General features: G+C 34.1%; 1 protein-coding gene across 27 annotated transcripts in view; it reads right to left on the bottom strand.

Moving 5' to 3' along the window:
* Positions 1 to 16,497, bottom strand: part of RIMS2 (regulating synaptic membrane exocytosis 2) — a 500,034-nt gene that overhangs the window by 184,413 nt on the left and 299,124 nt on the right. For 15 of the 27 annotated variants that reach the window (XM_074886333.1, XM_074886191.1, XM_074886216.1 and 12 more), the window contains one exon: positions 5,153 to 5,221. In XM_074886333.1, the coding sequence (XP_074742434.1) occupies positions 5,153 to 5,221 (69 nt within the window). Of the gene's footprint in view, positions 1 to 5,152; positions 5,222 to 12,462; positions 12,490 to 16,497 lie in introns of all 27 variants that reach the window. The other 12 variants (XM_074886104.1, XM_074886094.1, XM_074886112.1 and 9 more) reach the window with 1 other exon arrangement.

Here is a 16,497-nt window from a genome sequence, read left to right as displayed (position 1 = left end):
AGCTATTTTTTACTCAAGGAAGAATCCACAAAAAACAGATTTTAGAACAGGGGAATGGGTATCAACATATAATAAAAGAAAAAGCTTGTCAATGTTTATGTCTGTAGTTACTGGGCTTTGGAGCACTACAGATTCATGTTTAGGGCTAGCTGGTGACCTACAATGAAATCCTTTTTTAGTAGGGGTAGAAGCGATCCACTCCATGTACTAATGCTGTAAGATGTCTTTGAATAGGCAGTTGATTTCAAGCTGTAACGTAAGTATTTGTGTGTTCTTGTAACTGCTTTGAGCAGCATTCATCAACAGGTATAAAAATTCAGTTCACATTATCAGCAAGTAGAGGGAAGGAATTTTGTTCCTCTGCAGAAAAGGCTGCAACATGACAGTGAAAGAATTCTTTTGAACCAAGGACTCCTCAGGTGTTTGGAGAAGTGAAGCAAAAAAGAACAATTGCTTTTCATTCTTCTTCAAAAACAGAATCATGTTTGTAAGTTGAACAAGAATTTCTTTACTGCTTTTTACTATTTTTTCTAATCTATTTGGCTCTAACTATCCTCTGAATAAATATCTTATTTGGATTCTTATTTGCTCCCGAAACATTTTGCTCTTTTTTGCATAATGAGAAAAAATATAAATGTTTTTCTTCTTAAGGCTGGAGACTCTATTCTTTTACTTGGAAAAGCTTTTCTCTACAGAGACTTGCAACGCAGTTTATGCAGAATTCCCTGCCTTATAATTTTTTCAGGGTTCATCTTTTGAAGCATATCTCAAATTACAAGTGTTTCATATAATGATGTAGTGCAGATGAGATAACTGTGTAGAACCGAATTTTAAACATTAATATCTCACTTAATATTTAAGTCTTACAACGATAGGTGAGACTTTTTATGATTAAATGGTCTTGACAATACATGTTTCTGTTCACAAAGTCAGACTCAGTAGGTTACTAATACTCAGTAGATTACAGTAGGCTCAACATACATTATGAGGAAGTACCTGGGAAGAAAACTATTTAGAAATTATAGCCCATATTCATTGAACTTCGTTAACTGTAATGCCCATTCAACTTTGGTCAATAGAAAGAAAAAAAAAAACCCACCCTGCTTTTCATTAAATTGTATTTACCATTATGATAATTTAAATGGTATTTTGTAAAGTGCTCTGGAATTTTCCTAAAATCAATATAAAAATACTGTATTGCTTTTGTCAATAAGCATGCAAGAGTATTCTAAGAGTCAGGTGAAGATGCTGATGTGTTCCCCCACAGAATTGCTGATGACAGACAACTTTATGAGGGCCAAAGTTTATTTTTTGGGACAGCAAAATGAATGCTTTAAATGGTTTGAAGGCCATGTACAGGCAATCTAAAGAACTGCTAGTGCCTCTCCTTCCACTATCCTGTGCTAAGATCAAATCCAGCAGAGATGAGATAGAATAGATTCTGTTCTAGTGTTTTTGATCCCAAGATGAAATGAATGTATACTGTATATGAGGAGAGCTATTTTAAAATCTTGTCAAAAATTACTTTTACAAACTTGTTTAAATACATAATTTGTTATAACCCTTTCTGACAGTACCTGGTATAAAATACACATACAGCCAGAAAAAAGGTCATTGAAGTTTTTCAACTGGTTTATCATTATTTTATTAAAAGCCTTTGCTGTTGACAAAAACAACACTCTTTTATTGGACTGAAATTTATTAAGTTTATCTAAGCAGGATAAGATCCAAGCCACCAGAAGTGATAGGTTTTATGAATAATTTTTCCAAGAGATGCTTGAACTTTCTTTAAAAATTAGAGAAAAGAACAGTATGGGAAATAGACATAATTTGAGCATTTTATCATCAGGAAATTAAATCAGTGGATCAAAAGTACCACAGCAGTGACAAAAAACAACTGCAGATGTATTAAAAATACATAATGATGCATGGACCTGTAGCTTATAAACCCTCTGTTTCAGCAAATACAGTCTAACAAAATGTTGTTTACAGATGTACATTAAGAAAGATCTTCATTGCTGGATTTCTACTTATCACCAGCTTATCCAAAGACTAAGTCAATCGACCCTATTGGACCAATACCAGAGAAGCTATATAAAAAGGTGTTGTGAAGAAAGAGAAAATCTTAACTTCCATCAGGAACATGGTGAAGGCAGGCAGCATGTATCTTTCAATGAACTATAAACAAATACATAATGAGATCAAGCAAGGTCCACAGATTTCACAGAATCACAGAATCATAGAATCATGGAATCATAGAATGGTTTGGGTTGGAAGGGACCTTTAAAGGTCATCTAGTCCACTAGTTTTGAATAAAAGTAAATTAAAGAGGTTCCAAGAGAGAATTCTTGCTCTTCTTAAAGGTTTCTGGAGTTTAGTTCTCAGGTCCAATACTTTGAATAAGCATTTTATGGAAAGGATCACTGAGAGTACCCAACAGGTGATAGCAAACATATTTGATGTGATACAGTAATTATATGGCAGAAGGAAAAAGAGCAAAGTGATGTGTCATGTTAAATAAAACCTGAAAATACAAAATGAAAGAACTGGGGTAAGTAAGAAAGAAAGAAAACAAAGAGAGACAAATGGCTTCATGCAAAGAAGGCATATATTTAAACCAAGATTGTGATGAGTCTGCAAATGAATAGAAAAACCTTAAATGAGTGAAGGATGTGGATGATAAGACAAGACAAGGATAAATCAAAAGACTTGCAAACATAGTGACAGCAGCACAAAAAAGAAAGGCAATAAATAAATATTTCAAAACCAAAGAACATCAAACTTTCCCACCCACAGAGCCAGTCTCAATTAAAATTCAACTAAGGTGTAGAATTGTCAGCAGAAATCTGAAAGCTAATAGATCCTAAAGGAACTAAAGGTACATGAAAAACTCAGGTAAGGGAAGTAGACTCATTCACTAAACTGTAAAGACCATAATTTCACAAGTTGTCAAAAGAACTGAAATCATAGAATTGTAAATCCAGGTGTTTCACAAGAATCCCGCTGATATTCAAGCACCTGGTAAAACTTCTGAAAAGTTCAGTACCTTTTTCCAGGACAATACAAAGATTTCAGTTTCAAAATGGCGCCATACTGGCCACTCTAGACATATAGCCATCAAACCCCCTTTTTTCCTCCCTTTATTATTAAACTCCAAAGTGAAGTTGATAGATTTCTAACTTAACTAACAAACAGCAATACAAAAGTCCTTCCCTTTGGGAGGACAGGCAATCTGAAAGCCTTAGTGACTACTAAGCACATACAGAAAGCTAACAAACCTAAGACTGAAAGTACACTAAGCAGGAACAAGGGACTTCTCAGGATGACTGACTCTCTGGTTCCAATACTTCACACCACTCAAGCTACACATCCTTCCTGTCTTCTGACTGTAGTAAAGCAAACAGGGGAGTAGGAATATAAAAATACCCTAAGTTTTCCTAAATACCTTTCAAATTAACGTAATAATCTGAAAACTGAGCCCATTACTGTTTGAAGATAAATGATTTAAGGAAGATAGAAAATTGAGTGGTCTTGTGTCCACAGCATTCATTCAGTCTCTGGTAAAATATTTGGAATCTTAGAGTACAGCAAAACCTTTGAGCAGAGGTTAACAAAAATCTGAATGCTTATGCAGAAAAGATAAAAAAAATATTCCTTTAGGATAGAATAAGTTTTACTGAGGAATATCTGCGAGGTTAGATTGTTCTAACATGAACAAGGACAACTTGTGTTTAAAAATATCTGCTTTCTAGACATTCTAGTAGAAGACCTACAATGTACAACAGCCAATAAACATGATAACAATATGACTTGCTCTGTTTGTATTACAGAGTCTGCATAATATTATGTTAGTTTAAAAAAGGGCTTCTTGATAAAATTTACATGCTGTTTAATAAAAAAAGAAATCCATTATCCCATTTTCCCAGGAACCACAAGACCTATGGCAAGGGAATAGCAACATAGCAGGGTCAAAAATTAATCAGAGCCTAAGAGATAACCATGAAACATCCGGAAATACATGGATGGCTACATAGACAACACAGAAATGCATCCAAGCTCAGACTGGTAACAGTTTTTAAGACTGGACTGTGCAAACTCAAGGAATTAGGTAGCTCACTAAATGTTTGGATTTATCAATACTTGGCTGCACCCCATCTTGCAATATCCAGGGTTGCCTATTTTACCTCCTTCTTTTCCTCTTTCCCCAGGTCCAGCTGTGTTCCTCTGACCTCTGTTTCCTATATAGCCTTCTTTACCCTGCCAGCAGCATACCTGGTGTAAAAGTTGCACATATACTGACTGACGGGTGGCTGCATGGCAGGAACACATTTTGACTGACCTGCTGACCACTGTCTTACAGCTGCTGCATAAACCAGGCAGCACATATTGCCACACCTTTGCTCAGTAAGGTACACAAATCACTTTATATGTACCCTTTAGGTAGATCTGACCCAAAGGAATCAGAAACTGTCTAACACAGACTACTCTGAGTAGGTTAAAAATCTCAGTATAACAGTAGGGTAACGGAGTACACACTGAGCTGTGCAGCCTATTTTCTGCTGGTACCAGTAGCCATCAGAACTGGTTTAAAGGTGGCATGGCTGCATCTTAAATATATTCTCTGTTGTAGTCACCAAAAGCATATGATTCTCCAATTTAACTTTTTTTGGCCCTTAGAAGAGGAGAAGAAATACTCTTTCACATGGCAACTTTTATCTCAAATACTCATTAAACTCCCAATAGTTCTCAGTGTTGGAGATTATCTGTTATCTCCTGTCCTGACTAGATGATCAGGTTTCAAACCTTTGGCAGTGTTATTACTCCACCTTGAAGTTTTAAAGGATATATCAAACCCAAATGTCTGTCAAAAAAAATCAAACACTTCTTCACATTTAATAAAAAACCACTTCTGTGCTATTTTTATTATTTTATAAAAGCAACAAGGAAGTTCACACATTGATTTTGTCCCTCTGTTGGTAATTTTTGTGGTTAAATATGCATTACCCATAATACTTACTTTGTGTCTGTTGTAAAATACACACTTAGGTTCCACTTGTTTTTCACCAGAAAAACATTCTAAAATTAATAATAATAAATTATAAATAAGAAAGATTTCTACTGAACACAGAAGAGTAAATTTAGACAGTAATACCTGAAACAACACCAATTCCATCATCACAGTCATAATCAGAGACTTCACTGTCACTGATTCTTTTGGACCCTGCCAAAACAAAAAAGTCAGAAATGTATCATTTATTTTCCTGTAAGTTAAAAAAATCCTCAGCCAATAATACAAAAATAAATTTAAGAAATTCATATTTGACAATGAAGCATTAATATAAGCATATAAGGGAAATTATTAATGTTATATTATTGCAGATGTATCAGTGTACCAACTATTTTCAGCTGTTTAATGTAACATACAATGAAATACTGAAATACAGCTCCACAACATTGCTTTTATGAAAAATTTTCATATACTTTGTATCTATATGCATTCATTCCATATAGAAACTGGCATCACACTGTTCATCTACTAAGTATTCATATACATATACATCCCTCTCCAAAGTCTTTGAATACCAGAAAAATCAATAGCAATAATATTAAATGAATGTAATATTTTCTTTAGGGTATTAGTAAGCATTACCAGGAGAACAGGCAGCTTCACACATATAGTGTGTCCTGAAAAACAAAATCTTTCTGTGATACTTTAGAGGAAGCAAACTATTAAATGCTCTATAAGAGTACACCTGTCAAAATAGCTAGAGCTTAGTTGGCAAAAGCAGATTCCACATTCACAATTAGAGCCAAAATGTAAGTCACGCAGGACAAACAGATAGGTCAGTTTGTGTTTAGCTTAATTTTACTTCTGTCTTCTGTGGCATCCTTTTAAACAGCATTTGATTGCTGACATCAGGATTAAGCACTGGCATGTGAATGATAATTATTCATTTACTTGTTTTAAATGTGAAAATCCCTTTTCTTCAGCAAAATGGTGTGTCTGTTCTAATTGTCTGGCCATCTAAAAATAAGTAACAAAAAGGTAGAAACTTTAATCTAATTGTCACCAAAACTTCAATCATGTGCAAGATATTTTTATTCCTACCATGGGATGATTTATTCTGAAAAACACACACAAAAATAATAGTAAAAACTGGGAGTAAACCTAAAGAAGCCCAGGACAAAGCAGGATTAATGTTCTATCTGGGTGACTGGCACAGAAGGATCCCTACCCTCCTTTCCTAACAGAAAACTGGGAGAAAAAGTGCTAAGAGGATTTTTGACAAAAATAAAAAGTTTTCAATTTAAAGAAATTTTATAAATTATCTGAATCATAAGAACTGCTGTCACTTGTCAGACTGGCTTATATCTGTCTACCCAGCAGAAGATAATGGAAGGTCCTTCTTTAGCAGAAAGAATGTGCTTACAGATCTGTATGGAAAAAGTTTTCTGTGTTGCACCCTTCTAGCTTTCAGCAGGCAAGGGTCCTGGCAACTGAGACTTCTCCTAAGCCATCCTGTTTACTATAAGTCATTAATCAATCCATTCTCCACAAATTCATATAATTTCTTTTTGAGTCACAGTATTCTCTTGGCCTCTGTAATATGCTATGTCAGTAAGTTCTGCAGTTTAATTCTGCCTTGTGTGAAACAGACTTCCCTCTGTTTTATTTCTATTACATTATTTCAGACAATGCCCTCCAAGCTTTTGTATTCTGAGAAACATGAATCAGCATTCTGTATTCTCCTGCAGTCATCTCTTTTTCTGAGCTGAAATATTGTTTAGTTCCTTTGCATATATGAACCATTCCATATTTTTTATTGTTCCTGTTGTATTTGTTTGTATGTTTTCTAGTTATGTGCCATTTATGAGAAGTCAGAAGTGACTGCAGCAGTCAAGATGTATGAATTTATGAACTAGACTGCAGACTATTTCTTTTGGGATAAAAATTACTCTGTTAAAAAATTATTCAACTAGAAAATGTTGTGTGATATGTGTTAATTCTTACAAAACACAAGCTAGTCTGCCATTACACTATGAATTCCAGTAGAGTATTGTTATTTAATTGCAGTAAAGTTTGGGGGTTTCCTCACAGATAGGAAATTAAAATTAGCATTAAGAAATCCATGCTTTGGTTTCCTATGCCCTGCAGTTCTTACGCGGTAGAATAATTAGTTCAATTTATTATAAAGGTTTAGAAATATCCATGCTACAATGGGGAGGAAGAAAGGTGTCTTTGAATTCAAGAAACAACAAATAAAGTCTTTCTCTAAAACAGGTATGATCACACTTGCTTTCTCTAAAGCAAGTGATCACAACTAGCAGGTGAGAAAACCTAGATGAGGGCAGGAGTGAAGGAAAAGTTTTCAGCCTTATAATGGACTTTCCGAGAACCAGGATTTCTAAAAGCAATTAAGTCTGACAAGGACAATATTCAATCTGATTGTTTTCTTAATTATAGTATCACAGAGGCCCAATGAAAATCTCTGTTGCTTCCCAACAAAAGAGCATCCATTCCACCTGTGATGCTGTTCCTGCTGCCATTTTCAGCAGAGCCTTCTGCTGGTGTGGTGATATACATGCCAGTGAATAAGAAGGATTAGTGTCCATTCTCCTTAGCCACTAATTCAAAACCAGGTCATTAAATAAGAAGGACAACATCTGTGACCAAACACTAAGCAAGAGATCCCTACTAGTCTGGCTGGGATCTAAAAGGCAGAAACCCCAAAGGGAGGGTAGAGCAGTGCGATTCTGGCCTCTGGTGACTCTGGTACTGATCTGGCAGTTGGGACTGTGGCTGCTGTGTAGAGATGCCAATAACATCACTCAGGCTCTATCAGAGAGAAGATTGTGGAATGGGAAGATGAGGGCAACAGAAAAGTTTGCTGAGCTCATCACATGGATGCTTGGAAAGGTTTGTATCATGAAAGATGTAAGAGGGCTGAATCAATTATGATTTGAATGAATGTCATTTACTTATCATCTAATTCATCCTTATGAATGAATCTAATTAATTACAACTGAGGTTGCTTTTTATTGATGTTTATATTTACAGCTAAGTACATCTGCTTTAACATATTTTTAGAAATCTATTCTGGAGAAAAGATTTGCATCTTTGAGGATGAAAATAGTCAGTTGTTGTCACAGTGGGCTCTAGACTTCCTAGTTGCATAGCTAAAATTGTATGGTGTAGTAGTCACAGGACACATCTGGCAGAAAGACTAAGAAGCTTCAATGGACCACATGTATAAAAGACAGGGGTCTCTCTCTCTCTCTGTCCCCTCAAACCACATCCACGTTTTCCAGAATCTCCTAATATCTTAACTCCAAATCACCGTCCAGGATCTAGAGGCCCTTTTTATATACAGACCTCTGTCTTTACTCCCATTCAAGCTGCAGGGAAGAGCTGGGACATGTGGAAAGTGAACAGGTCAGGATTGAGACCTGACTTAAGGATGGGAGTAGAGAAAGAATAGAGTCAAGGGAAGAACCAGATTTCAGGGCTTTCTCCAATTGCCTTTGCTACTGCAAAGAGGAGAGTCTCTTGTAATAGCTGACATCCCTTAAATACAAAAACTTTATCTGTAAGATGAGATATGAAGCTCATTGAGATCATATCATCTATTCTATATCCTCAAGCAGAGGCTACCTTAAGCCAATTCTAACTACTAACAGCCTTAAATTAACTGAACAATAATAATTTTTAAGTAATATTTCACATTTACTTATAAATGTAAATTTAAATGCTTGTTAAAAAGTCAGAAGAAATTTAAACCAGAATTAATTACTTGGTTTTATCTTTGGAAATCAGTGTTTTCAGGAAGGACAAAGTAAGGAAAGCATGCCAATTAAATATGTAATGTCAAGAAGTACTGCCTGGAATATGTAATTTCTGCAAAGGATTCAGTTTATATTTATTTAAAATGTCTTCCATTAACTTCAGAAATGGAACAAACTAGGAAGTGCACAGGTCAAAATTCGTTATTGAAGTGAGTATTCAAAATACCACTATAATTGCTGGCAGCTTAGCTTAATATTTCTTAGAATTTTTGCAAGAGTAATTTAATCTGCTATATATTCATTTTAGATGGTAATTTTCTTTTTAACCTATTGACAATGTAACTTTGAAGATTTAGGCTTTGGTCCCACCTTAACCACATCTTTTCAAAATACCACTTCATTATCTAAGTAATTTGAACCACTCATCATAAAACAGAGAACGAACAATTCATAGTCTATCTGGGAAATGTGACAATGAAGCCTCTCACAAATTATTCCAAATGAATATTGCTAATGAAACTGTTATTTAGTATTTTAATGAAGATCTTAAAGTATTTGACAAATAAGTTATAAAATACGGTACTTATTTCAAGAGCAAGAAGATTAAATTCATTCTAATATAAATTCAAAATTCAGTAAAAAGTTTAAGTAGGTAACACCTGGGACATCGTGGGCATCAAATAAATGCATTGGTGACAATGGTTTGCATATAATTAACTTTTTCTTTGATGGATTTTAAACATGAGAAATAGCATTAATTCTCACTGCCATTGCACTGGAATATAGCTTATTAATAGAACATTCTTAGGGATATTATTACCATTTCATCTGATAACTGGTTGGTAATGTATGGTAAATATGGACTTCTGAATGCCTTCCACCAGGATTAATGGTTATTACAGTTACAGACTGAAGGCAAAACAGATCCCATGCTATATGATTAGCTAGTGTAAGACACATAAAAAATGCCTTAATTCATCATAACCCCAACCCCAGTGAAATGAAAAGATATATTCTTCTTCACTTTAGGAGGTTTTGGTTTAATAGCCTTATACTATCAATAAAACTGTTTTCCAGGGACAGCTTACCTTGGGGAAAGTGGAGAACCTCCCCATCAGAACTGGATAACCCTCAGCATCTTCCTTCCCTCACACACCTACATACTCCTTCCCTACTGCTGCTGCACAAGCTACCATCCCATCCAGTACAACTCTGCAAGAGCATGTACACACATGTAAACTGGAAGTTTACAACACTTGCACTGTAGCTTTCATGACAGGGTTGGGGCAAAACCCCACAACCTAAAAACCATTAGGCCCATTATTTTCAATTCCTTTTAAAAATTCCTTTCTATTTATATTTTTACTATTTTTCCTATTTACATTTTTACCTTCTATTAGGCAGAAAAAGAATTTAAAATACAGTAGTTTCCTAGTGTAAAAGCCTTTCCATTTTTCATCTTCATGGCTAGCAATAACATGAAAAAAAAAGTGAGATGTTTTATTCCACTTTATGAATCAAATTTTTTTGTTAACCTTTCACAGGCTGCAGTGTTGGTGGCCATGGAAAGCTTTAACAACTTCTGAATAAAAATAATATGGAAATCATTGAAGAAATTTTCAGAGAATCTTTTTAGGATGTCCCATGCTTGTCAGTGTTTAAGAGGCATTTGACAATGCATTAATAACATACTTTAACTTTTGCTCAGCCCTGAAGTCGTCAGGCAGTTGGACAAGATGATTGTTGTAGATCCCTTTCAACTGAACTATTCTATCCTATTCTGTGTCGACAGAATCAAATTCCTTTCCATAACAACGTTCTAAATAACTGGAACTCTTCCAAATCAATGAAACAATGTGCAATCATAAATGTTTTCTTGCAAAGCAATGAAAATCTGTGCTGAGTTCTGAAAGATCTGACTTCTATACGACAACAGAAGTTGGCACAGAGCTGTGCTCCACTCTGTTATTAATATACAGGAGAACCAATGCAAGATATAATACCTTCTGTGCTTCATATATTGCCCATTGATATTTCTGATATAGGCCTCAAGAGAATACATGAGATTCAAAACTGTACTAAAGCCTACACAACCAATCTACACAGTTATCAGAACGGACTAGGACAGGGGATAGAATAAGAAGTAAAATTAGGTGAGTTAGCTTAAATACAGAAGAAAGAGCAAAATTTATGGGTCAGGAATGCTGTGTTTTTCTTGTGTGGGGGAAAAAAAAAAAGGGGGAAAAAGAAAGCAGACCAAGCTCCTGAGCTGGGGATTCTGCCCCTTACAATGCAAGAAGCTTTTACAAGGTTTTGTGGACTCCTTGGGAAAACAAAGGGTAGTGAAGCATGCTTATGAGTGCCTTCCCTGAAGCTCTCAGAAGGCCTTCACAACCAGTTAAATTAACTTAGCATTGTCCGTAATTGTTCTGTGTTCAAAGCTGACATATAAGCAACCCTAAAATCAGTTTCACAACTGTCTTAATAATTTGTGCTCTCATGTTCATCCAGTCTGTGCCTGAGGGTTCTTAGTGTGAGCTAACTTCTCATGCAGTTCCGCTGTCTTCATGTCAATCTGTCACTTTATCCTCCTGCATATAATAGGGGTTTTTTAAAGGTTTTGACCAATTTCATTTCCATTGACAAAGAGGTATAAATTCCAAGTTTAATTAAGTTCCTCATGATCTTTGAAAATGGTTGCTGGATAGAAGAGAGAGATACAAATCAGAACCTCTTAATGAAAAAGAAACATTGTTAAGCTAAAATTTGTGGCTAATTCATATGTGCAGAAGTCCACAGTCACCACAGCAAACATGGTCTCTTCCTGTGTAAAGATATTGTAAAACATGAGAAGAATGTGAGATTATTTCAGGAGAGAATGGAATAGAAGAAACATGGGAGACTAAAGGTAAATGTAATGGAAACCGGGTTTTATTAGTGCTACTCTCAGGAAAGATCCTGTGGGGTTTTTGTTTCTCTCTACCATGGTATTGGATCTATTTTCTTAACAATGTGTGTTTCATTTTTTAAACATAACTAAAAGATAATTAGATGAACCAATTCTCAAAGAGATTCCCATAATTAAAACTGCAGGAACTGCAAAAAGTCCCACATGAAATGCAGTACAAAATTTAAGTTTGCAAAAAACTCTACATTGTTAATTTATTTATATTTAATTAAGGCAAACTTCTCAGATATAGCAACTGGATTTTTAACTGGGGATTTAAATCAATATGAAACTGTAAAAATATGTATCAGTAAAAATACTGATTTTGCCAGTACTTCTCTTACCCCATGTCTCTATTTTAAAACTACTTACACTAGTTCTTAAACAGCTGTAATACAATGTTGTTCTTTTTAATATAGCTTAAGCAAAATAGCATTTTCCTAGTATAGTCAAAAAAGCTCACTACAGTTTACCTACCAAAGCTCTACCTAAAATAAAGGCAGGCAAAACAAGTATAATGTTACAATACTGCTCCAGTATCAACACTGAGATGTTAAGAATAGAGAAAGCCAACAAAAGACCTATGACTGAAAAGCAGACAAGAAAAGCCAAGGAACATTTAAGCAATTTAGCATCTGCACAATAGGTAGCAAAAGCACACCAATAAATATCAAATTAAATTTTGCATGTATATGGAAGCAATAAGCATTTCTGGCATGCTGAAAATTTACCTGAATTATATGAATATAAGCCTTTATCTGGAAAACAAATATTGAAATGAAGTAGTGTCAGGGAAAAATACACGAATCAGTACATGTAACAGGGATGGTTAGAACCTTAAACTTCATTATAATTGCTGCTAGAGACTGAAGAATTTGATATAGTAGGCCACATTCATTCAAAGCAATGAAACTCAGGCAGCTAGGAGAAATTAAACCACAAAAATGCCAATCATTTCTGGATCAACATTTATACTCAGTTGCTATTACAGTCATTTCCAATTCTGAAATACAACTGCACATTTACTATATGCAAGTGTTTAACTTTGTGAGGGCAAAATGTATATTCAACTAGGAATACAATATGAGCTGCTACCCTTAAAGTTACTGCACACTGCACCTCAGCAGGAAGTTATTAGTAGAACTTCCCTGAGAGGTAGTTGTGAATCCTACTTTAAATTTTACAGACTCAGAAGTGATGTTCCAGTCAATGTTCTGTTTTGAGCTAGGTCTTGATTTGGTAAATATGTGCATACATGAATCTACATATCATTGTTACCAGTGAATTTAAGAGTCCTAATGTGAGCACAATGATTAAATACTTGCAATATCTGATTTATTCTTATATTCCTTAAGTCTGTCCATTTTATGTATTTTAGCTTTCCATACAACCATACCAGTTTTTATAAACCTGCTAATAGTATGCAAATATCTAGACAATTATGGAAATGTGAATTATTACTTTGCATTTGCAGATTTTGTAAATGTGACTTTCATAAGGTAATACGAAGAAGCCAGTAAATCAGAATAATATGAATAGTATCTTGCCATTAGCAAGACATTATGAATGTTTTTATTCCTTATAGTTGAACAGCTCACAGACACCATCTTAAATATTAAAGAGTGACAGTCTATGAGTAAATGCACCTCAAATGACAAGATATGACAGTTAGAGGAAAAATTAAAACTTCAATTTCTTGCCTACTGTTGCTTTTAAGAATTCACTGGATGACTAGGTACCTTCTGTCAAGTCACACATTTTTCTGACATCCAGGTACTAATTCAGTATGTACCCCATATCACTAAATCATCTACTACTTACAATTGCTAACTCTCTATATTTTCAAACTGGGTTTCTTGATAACCGTGATTATTTTTTATGGCCCAGCTCCAGAATTCCATTAGGCTATATCATTTCAAAGTGAGCAATAGGGGTTTTTTTCAGAATAATTTACAAACTTTTAGATGTGATCTTTACTGCATAACTTCTCTAATATTTGTATTCCTTGGTACTAATCTCTTCCAGTTATGAATTTCATGAAAAACAGATTCTTCTTTGGCTACAAAACTATGAAAAATGGAGTATGGGGAAGTTTTCTAGTTTACTCCAGCAATATCAGGAAGTCACCAAAGGTTCGAGTGCCATCCAAAAAAAAAAAAAAAAAAATCAATGAACACAGTCTAGAAATTTTTTATATAATTAAAAGATGGACTTTCTGAATTTAACTTCTGGAAAGATCTGTAAAAGGGTAGTGCTTCTTGAAGAGCACAAGAATATAAAAATACTGAGACTATAAAGGGAGTGAGGACTCAGGAAGCCATGTATGTTTCTGTATGGTTATAACACAGAAAGAAAAAAGTCAGAATAGTATGAAACACATCTGAAAACTTCATCAGAACCATCACAGTATTATATGATAGTTTATTATGCTTCAACAATTAAAAAAAAAAAATACACACTACCTTTAGCCAGAAAAGGAAGCTACTGTATGGACCTATATCTTTTAGATTCTTTTCAAAGGTCACCTGACTTGCTATTTATCAACTGTCTAGCAAGGTTACTTTACCCTGTCCACTGAATTATTTCCAGAACATTGCTTTTCTGACATCATTACATGACAGAAGAGTAGTTTAATGCCATGATGTTATCAACTAACCAGAGCAACAACGTTATGAATAATCAAATTCCCTTAAACTGCTTCAAAACAGGATTTTAAGTATTTTTGTAGTTTAATTATAATTTAATAAAGTTTATTTTAAAATTTTCAAACAGCACAGTATTAATATCTTAAATAAGTTTCTTTTATGAGGAAAAACAAAAAAATTTTTATAGTTTAAGGCCTTTTCAGACACCCCTGTATCATGTTAAATACCTTTTAATTAAAGTATTTAATAAACCACAGATGTACGATAAATATAATAAATAAATCATAGATGTATAATAAATACAATACTGGTATATATATCCATATTTTGTGAAACAAACATCAACGCATGCAAACAAAGATAACATGCCCAAGGCCTGTGTTCCATAAAAGAAAGAAAAATTAAGGAAGAAGCACGAAAGAGAAAAATAGGTGTTATTCTTGCTCTCTAGGGTAAAATTCTTATAATTCATCATTCATAGTCTGTGCCACTGACCATAAAATGCTCCATATTATAATTTGGAAAAAAGTCACTGATGCATGTTTCCACTAAGTATAACTTATTTACCTACTAGTGAACAGTATAATTCCCTCAAGTAAGATTCAGGGATACTGATTTAAAATATCATACTGACTTACCATATTCAAACAAACTAAAAGGAAATTGCTGAGACAGCAAGATCCTGATTCTGCAGTAAAATGAGACTCCACAGAGTTCCAAGGAAGTGAATAGCTTTCATTGGAAGACTGAGGTTTGAAATGCAGGGGCTCAGATTTCACAGGGTGAAGTTTCAGATACATTGTAATTTATTATTATTAAACTTTAATCTCTTAATGTTCTACAATATAGACTTGAAAATGTTAACATTTAAATTATGGAAGAGAGGACTTGAATTAATAGTTATAACATTCAACTCATCTTTGATTTGATGGTACAGCCACAGAACTTTCAAAAAAAAAAAAAACCTTAGCATCCAGCAATGACAAGTCCATCTAAAAGTGTTTTTCAAAAATTAATAAGCCATGGGGTCTTTTATTTGTGAATTCAGTCTATCAATTTGTTTTTTCTAGTCAGATGTAAGAACTTTTAGCATGTTAAAAACTTAGCATTACTCCAGAAAAATAGTCTGATGTGGGAAAATGTACAAAGCTGATGAAGATGACAAAAACTTTTCAAGTGATTTGAAACACTTTGCTTATGCATTATAGAATTTTTTATTCCCATCTGAATAAATAAAATTCAGAAATGTTATATATAGTTTTTGCACACTATATGCAGACCTCTTTGTAGAACCTAACTATACTAAATTTTTGTGCCCACAGTTTAAGTACTCATTACTGTAATTTCTCTCCCTCCATAATTTTTTATATGACTTAAGAATCATGAAACATAGTGAAGTCATCAATTACTTTAATTCTAAAAGCAATAAAAGTCAAATTCACTTTAAAAGAAAGCCACTTCACAGTCTATTTATTTACAATTATTTTAATCCTAACTGATTTTTCTGGTGTTCAGTTCTTGAAAAAATACAATTTGATCCACCATTTTGGACATCTATATGTTGATTTCCAAACAGCATCATTTCTAAAATCTTAGACTTTGTTTTCAGCAGTTTATCTCACATAGACTTACTATTTTTCCCTTACTGAGGATGCTCAAAATATAAAACTTCACTTTTCTTTTTCAAACCATATTGCGCATTCTTGTGGCAATTAAAAGCTCTACTTCTGCTGCTGTACATACCTATGCTGTACCTAGAGACCTGAAAATGTCTGGTTTTACTGTTATATTCACATTTCTTCCCTTATTTTGGCATTTAGCTGTTATCTACACTGTACACCCACTCTCTGCGGTCTGCAGATCAGACAGCTTGATTTTAAAGCTTCGAAATCTGACTTAGCAACTAGTGTCAGTTACTTTTTAATCCTAAGTAATTGGGAAATTCTTAAAATACTTGAAGTAAAACAAAATCTGCTTCTAAAACAAATTCAAAGTCAATATAAAACTAAAAACAATTGTTGTTTCTCAAAATACACAGCAACCTGGTATTCTTTATCAACTAAACAGTACCAGCTCACACTGCACAAATGCACACATTACATGAACATAACTGTAAAAGAT

The sequence above is a fragment of the Strix uralensis genome, chromosome 1 (assembly GCF_047716275.1).
Source record: "Strix uralensis isolate ZFMK-TIS-50842 chromosome 1, bStrUra1, whole genome shotgun sequence".
Lineage (NCBI taxonomy): Eukaryota > Metazoa > Chordata > Aves > Strigiformes > Strigidae > Strix > Strix uralensis.
This window is presented reverse-complemented; position numbering and strand designations above follow the sequence as displayed.